This window comes from Zingiber officinale, chromosome 11A (assembly GCF_018446385.1).
Source record: "Zingiber officinale cultivar Zhangliang chromosome 11A, Zo_v1.1, whole genome shotgun sequence".
NCBI lineage: Eukaryota > Viridiplantae > Streptophyta > Magnoliopsida > Zingiberales > Zingiberaceae > Zingiber > Zingiber officinale.
The window spans coordinates 14,106,164-14,113,696 of NC_056006.1; the positions used below are offsets into that span (position 1 = coordinate 14,106,164).

General features: G+C 37.0%; 1 protein-coding gene across 1 annotated transcript; it reads left to right on the plus strand.

Moving 5' to 3' along the window:
- Nucleotides 1-2,875: 2,875 nt before the first annotated feature.
- LOC122031242 (polygalacturonase ADPG1-like) lies at nucleotides 2,876-5,780 on the plus strand. The gene is made up of 7 exons (XM_042590380.1): nucleotides 2,876-2,887; nucleotides 2,997-3,134; nucleotides 3,432-3,566; nucleotides 4,247-4,270; nucleotides 4,350-4,601; nucleotides 5,310-5,423; nucleotides 5,532-5,780. The coding sequence occupies exons 1-7, from the start codon at nucleotides 2,876-2,878 to the stop codon at nucleotides 5,778-5,780; spliced, it is 924 nt and encodes a 307-aa protein (XP_042446314.1).
- The last annotated feature ends 1,753 nt before the right edge of the window (nucleotides 5,781-7,533 follow it).

Below are 7,533 nucleotides of genomic sequence, written 5' to 3' on the forward strand. Positions count from 1 at the left end.
CTGTACTGGCAGTTTTCCCTTTGCCGGAGACCAAGTAAAAGGTAGCTGACAGAACGACAGCAGATCTGTGTCGACAAATGAAAAGAACTGAGATCCAATAGAAAAGGAGAAGACAGTGGATAGATCGCTAGGGTTTTTCCGCTGATGAGCCTTCAACCACTACTCCGATTTGGTCCTCAAGAGAACAGTTGCGGTAACACCAGGAAAATCGCGAGAGAGAAGAGCGACCGGAATAGCAGTGTCAGCGTGAGAGGAAGGGCACGAGCAGAGGTGATATGAAGAGAGGCGTCAGCTATAGGGGCATCGGCGCTGCTTCGTGCGGTGGTGAAGCGATGCGATAGGAGAGGGTGACACCTAGGGCACTTTCGCTTGGGCTATGGCTGTTGGTGTCGAGGAAGACGCGAGGAAGATGGAGAGGAATCTGGAGAGAAGGGAATCGGGAACAGCAGTGCCCAGCTTCTCCTTGGCTACTGGGTTTTGTACGCAGGGAGAAGAAGCGTCGCGAGGTGACGTCAAGTTGGGGAAGAGGAGAAGGTGATCGGCGCTCCACGCCGCGTGAGGGAGAGGTGGTGTCGAGCGAGAGGGGAAGAATCGGGCGGAGAGGGAGAGAAATGAGAGGAATAAAGAAAAAAAATAAAAGAAGAGAAATTACCTTAGGTATCTTTAATTAAACCTAAGGTCGATTTCTCAATCAACTCCCACTTTGGGTATTCCAACGAGTTTTTCCCAAGCCTATAAATTCTTCCCCTCAAACTTGTCATACGAGCTCCGAATAATTCTCAAAAAATTTCTAAAAATTTCGTTAAGGTCATTCGTCTATTAAACCTTATTATTTAATTATTATTTGGATATCGTATTTTATAATCGAAGTCTCATCTCCTATATTCAGGGTAGAGTAGTCTCCACTAGTCTCTAACCAACTTATCAAAGCCTCTATCTCTCCCGTTTGGGATTGAGTAGTTTTCACTAGTGTCGGACCAGCTTATCGAAGCATCCATCTCCCCAGTTCGGGGTCGAGCAGTCTCTACGGGTCTCGGACTAGCTTATCGAAGCCTCCATCTCCCTTATTTGGGATCGAGCAGTCTCTATTGGTCTCGAACCAGCTTCTTAAAGCCTTCATCTTCCCCGTTCGGGATCGAGCAATCTCCACTAGTCTCGGAGCAGCTTATTGAAGCCTCCATCTCTCCCATTCGGGGTCGAGTAGTCTCCACCGGTCTCAGACCAACTTATCGAAGTCTTCATCTCCCTCGTTCGAGATCAAGTAGTCTCCACTGGTGTTGGACTAGCTTATCAAAGTCTCCATCTCCCCTGTTCGAGATCAAACAGTCTCCACTATTCTTAGACCAACTTATCAACGCATCCATCTCCCCTATTCGAGGTTGAGCAGTCTCCACCAGGGATTTAGGCAACCCGGTCATTGTCTGCAGGTAGCGTTGACCAAAAACCTTCTGACGACTTGGTCAATATAGAAGATAACTCATCATATCCTTTCCTTCCGGGTCATGGCGACTTGATCAATATTCCAGCCATATCATTTTAATAGTTTCATCTTCTCAACTTTCAGACGGGATCAAATATATTTAGGTTAATGGAGTTAGTGGGAACGTGGAGGTAGTGGTGTTACTTGAGTCATGTAATATGTTGATAAATATTTTAGTTTTGATGAATTAAAAAGCAAGTTGAAGTTCACGTTACCTTCTGTTTTCTCTTCCACATAAAGTGCAATTCTTCTTCCATAATTTTTCTCACGATACACAAGTGTTAAGCACATGGTAGGATGACCACAAGTCATTAGTTCTTGGAAATTGACACTTGATCATTACGCCAAAAATGTCATATGCCCACCATATATGTTACGCCATGGGAAAAAACTTTTTAAAAAAAATATAGATCTACTACATTAACGGCCCCCTAGTATTGGTTCCATGGATATAAAGGAAGATAAATATAGGTACATAGTAGTATTAGTATATATTATAAGTGGCATAGACCAGAATTATAATTTCCAAAGTAAACTTTAATAAAATTATTAAAAAAAACATGTACATGATCTAGAATTTAATTTTTATCATTAATTACAATTTTCATCTATACAATTCTAGCCCCCCCAACTATTACCGCTGTGCTCCAGTAATTTTTAAGACCTCATGCTTCGATTTTTTTTAGCACACTATAAGAATTTTCTTGAATTGCGGTTATAAATTTGGGATGTTTGTTGCTAGGCATGGAACTGCTTACATTTCCAGATTTACTTTGGCAATCGATGAAAAATTTTTGTAGGATCAGATGGGCAATGGTACGATGGTAAAAGGTGGGACAAACTCGATTCCTAGACAACAAAGGTTCATATCTCATCCAGAGAACATTATACCTAGGGTGTTTAAAAATTTATAATACTGGATTGTCTGCTAGAACTTTCTACGTTTCTCGATTTGACCTAATAACCTATACGAAAGTCAGATCGATCACCTACAGAATCAATGGGATAGTAAGAACTGGATTAAAAAAATATACAATTATATAAAAATTATTTTGGTTGTATTTATTTTCGAATCTGACATAAATTTATTTAAATAATTTAATACATACAGGCTTTTCTTTGTTTATGCTAAGTCCCATTAAAGGTAGGATTGATTTCTTATGCTAATTTTCTACCGAATATTTAGTAATTGCAACGTATTTGTTTATTATTATATATTTGCATTAAAAAAAATGCATTCTACTTACTTCCTTGAAGATTGCAACGAATTAGGTATGTACCAAATCAAAATGAAAAGATATCCAAATAAATCTCGAATTTTTAATTCTTTCCGAACAATATTCCATCTATATATATAACACTCATAGCTAGTCCAAGAATCACAGTGCTAAAACAATGGCTGGACAAGTAAGAAAGCTAAATTATCCTCGTTAATTGTTTATTAGTCTTTTCTTGAAAAATAAAACAAGTTGGTTTTTAAAATATTTTTCTTCGTGTTTGTTTGATTTTGATTCAGAGTGTTATCGTCATCAGTCTCTTTGTTCTCCTTCTTCTTGCTTCTTCCTCTGCTGCTACTGAGGTTTTGGCTGATGCGTCAATATACAACGTCTTAGACTTTGGAGCCAAAGGAGATGGCAACACCAATGACACTCTCGTAAGTAATTAATTAAAACAACATCCATGATAGTATGATAGTAAGAGATAGTAAAGACTGCCATGCAATCGGGAGTTTGAAATTCAAATAGGGCATCTCATACTATGGTGTTCCAAGCACTCATGATGCTGAACCATCTATCAGAATCCATGTGTTTTTCAAACTTACCTGACTTGTGGAAACCTTCCATGGACGGATTCGATCACCTTTATGAAAAAAAAAAACATCCATGATATGATGAATCAGTGTATTTTATTTCTATCTTAATTAAATCCTTAACTACTACTGCTGTTTCAGGCGTTTGTAAATGCATGGAATGCTGCATGTCACAAAAGCACGACACCCTCCACCTTGCTCATTCCGACAGGAAAGACATTTTTGTTGTCTTACATCGAGTTCGAAGGACCTTGCAACAACTTCATTTATGTAACGGTATACATACATATATACAAACATACATATATACATACATACTGGATAGAGTTGGGAATTCATATAGAGGGGGTAAAATTTATATATATGTTTACGTTGAGGGGAGGCAACCGTGTCATTACCTTCCATTCGTCTCTCTTTCACCCTCTATTTCTATACCTCATGCACTTATAATCCCCTCAACATACCTCGCCGCCCGCCTTACATACATATCTACATACCATATATGTCTGAGGAAGACTGATGATATGTTATTCCTGTTTCAAAGCTTGATGGAAACCTTAAACGGACAAACGAAATATGGCAAGAAGTTTTCAGCTGGCTGCTTTTCGTTCGAATCAACGGCATAAAAATCTCCGGCTCTGGTGAGCTCGACGGCCAAGGGACAGACTGGTGGTCATGCAAAGAGAAAAACGTAAAACTTTATATCCATCTATCTATCTATTTATGATCTATTTAGACTTTGAGATGGTTAGAGTCATGAAAACAGCTTTGTGGAAACAGTTTTTTATAAAATGCATATAAGTTGTATGTACAAGATCCAATTCTTCTCCGGATCTCCACAAGTGAAAGTTTCATACATTGGACCGTCCTTTATTTATTTATCTATCTACGTCGCAATTAGTTATTATTCCTCAACACTAACTATATTATTTTGATCGACTTGATTTATATTGCAGCAATGTCCAGAAGATGGGCCCAATGTAAGTCTACTAAAACACATTGGTGAAAAATTTAAGTCAAAGTGTGGACATTGTTAATGAAGTATAATATTGCTTGCAGAGTCTACATATGTTGAGTTGCACTGATGCACAGATTTGGGGGTTGAGGTCGATCAACAGTGTGATGATGCACATATCGGTGGGGAGGAGCAAGCGAGTCGATATCAGAGACATCACCATCGTCGCCCCCGACGAGAGCCCCAACACTGACGGCATCCACGTCCAGCAAAGCCAATTTGTGAGCATCATAAACTCCGTAATTGGGACGGGAGATGACTGTGTGTCACTGAGCGAAGGTGCTGAGGACATTACTGTACGTAATGTAACATGTGGCCCTGGCCATGGAATAAGGTATATATATATATACTTAATTACTTACGAGTTAGTATAGTTAATCGCCATTAAGTTAGTAGTTTCAAAGCAATTAACCTTGATTAAGCCATTAATTAATTTCATGCTTAATTAATAATTGTAGCATTGGGAGCTTGGGCAAAAAAGGGTCCCGGGCAACAGCATCCAACATCCATGTCTCCCACTGCACCTTGACCAAAACAACCAATGGAGTCAGGATCAAGACATGGCAGGCAAGATGATCTTTTTTTTAAAAAATTATTTTTATTGATGTATTTATTTATTTATTGACATCACCTGTAAACAATCTTTATGATGTCGTCTTAGTTTTGCTGATATTTCTAGTATTTTATAATGTTATTATAATTAGGATATCAATATCAGCTTCAAAAATGTCAAAAAATAATTATATTTAAAAGATCGTTTTATATGTCTTATTATTAAAATAAAAATAAATTTAAAAGATCCTCTTAACTAATTTATAATTAGTTAGCATTAATTAAAAGGACCTTGTATATAATTTAAAATGGTTAAAATTATTATCATATGACATTGAGATCATGCAGATTCGTTGAAATAATTTCTTGTAAAATGTAAGGTAAAATTTTAAATAATAGATCTAAGTTTTTTCCTTCGTTCAAGATATTATTACTATTATTAAATTTTGCAGGGAGGTTCTGGCTTTGCGAGGAACATATCGTTTGAGGATATCACCATGAATGACGTGCGCTATCCCATTATAATAGATCAGTACTATTGTCCTCACAGGAAATGCGATGCCCATGTACGTACGTAGGAATAGAACAAGAAATAGAAAACTAAGTTACAAATTACTCCAATAATAATTATGATCATTCACGATTGATGCTAGCTAATTAATGCTCTTCTTCAGGCATCAGCAGTAAAAGTGAGGGATGTGAAATATATTGGAGTGAGAGGAAGCTCATCGAGAGAAGTAGCAATCGCTCTGAATTGCAGCCAAAGTGTGCCTTGCAGTGGCATCTTCATGGACAGTGTGAATCTGTGGAATTCAAATGAAGGAGAAGAGGTGCGGTCTAACTGCATCAGTGCCAATGGATATGCGAGGAATCAAGTCACGCCTGCTGTTTCTTGCCTGACCCAGAGAAACCTTGCTAGCTAGCTAGCTGTTTCTTGCTTGACCATGGATGGTGCCTGGTCTAACCTGCACTCAAGCTTGGAGAATTGTGCTCAGTTGTAATCTTATGATCAGCATTGTCTTGAAAGATAAAATTGATTGGACAAAAGGAGATGAAATAATAAAATTATTGATTTATTTGGTAGGTTCATGAAGGGATAATTTATAGTCTCCTTGGGGCGGTGCGATGGTTAAGATATGGGGTATTACCACATGAGGTCTTGGGGTCGAAACTCTGCGTGACCGAGCATAACCTCCCCCATGTCTTGGCCATTTGCACTAATGGATAGTAGCCACCCGTGATTTACCTCTTCTGTGTTGGCCTAGTTGGGGATGAGCGAATCGTCTTTTGCCACATGAAGAGATAATTTATAAATATATTGTAAGACTCGATATAGTAATAAATAAAGGAAATATTATAAGACTTCGTCAATTAATAAAATAATAAACTAAAGAAATAATTAATAGGTCTTAATTTTATTTTATCGTAATCATATTAATTGATTTTCTTTTACCCCTCGACAAATTCAATAGGATATCTCTGACGTGGAGTTTGCTTACTAGCTTATTGAAATGTTGTTTGGATAATGACTTAATAAAAATATTAGTAATTTAATCCTCTATAGAAATATAAGAAACTGATAATTGTCGGACCTCGATCGGCCGACAAGAAGAGGTGAATTGCTCTAAAAAAATAGACCTTTCTCGATCTTTTAAAATAATAAAACACTTGTATAAAAATAATTGATAAACTAATCAATAAAAGAAAGAGATATAAAAATTTACTTGATTTGCAATCAGAAAATTATGACATAATTTGTCATTTTGATCCTTTAATTAATCATACATTTCTAAGGGGCATGTATTTGATAAAATTATTTTCAATTCTAATATTTCCTTTTTCAAATTATTATTTTTAGATTTAAGTTTATATAATGATATACTCATGGATTTAATACCTGAATATAATTGGTCATGAGGCAGTAAACATACCTCACTTAATTACCAGATTTACTCTGAAGCTTGTTTCTTCCTCCTCGCTGTAACTTTCTTCTGACGAGTCTCCCACTTCGTATATGCTCTCCTCCTGGTGACTTGTCATCGATGTAAGTCTAGCATACTCTAAATCAGATTCTGATGACGACTCGTCCCAAGTAGCCTTTAGGGTTTTGTGCTTTGTTGTACTTGGTCCTTTCTTGTTGTCCTTCTTCTTCATCTTTTGGCAGTCCTCTTTGATGTGTCTCTTTTCATTACAGTTATAGCATCTTATCTTCCTTACTCTTCTTTTCTTTGCCTACACTTGATTAAACTTATTAGTTCTAAAAAAAATTTTAAATTTCCTTAAAAAATTCTTAAATTTCCTTACCATATATGTTGTTTCATCATCATCGAGGAAAGTGTTAGCGTTTAATTCGTCTTTCTTGGCTTTTAGAGCAATTTTGTTTGATTTTTCTATTTCCTGAGAATCTACACAATGATACTCTTGAAGTTCAAAAGTTGAAAATAAATTTTCAAGAGTACTTGCCTCGAGGTGTTGGTGCAGGGAGTACCAGACGATCGAACCTAAGTTTTGATTATGGAAAATGGTCAAAAGTTAAAGTTACTTGTTGTCTAACAAGATTGAATAAACTTACAGGAAAGTCGTAAGTGTACTTAGGCAAAAGTCCTAGTGGATTCTAGGCAGGTGAAAAACCCTAAAGGTAGGTAACCCTAGGTGGTCGAAAGTCCTAACTGCGGT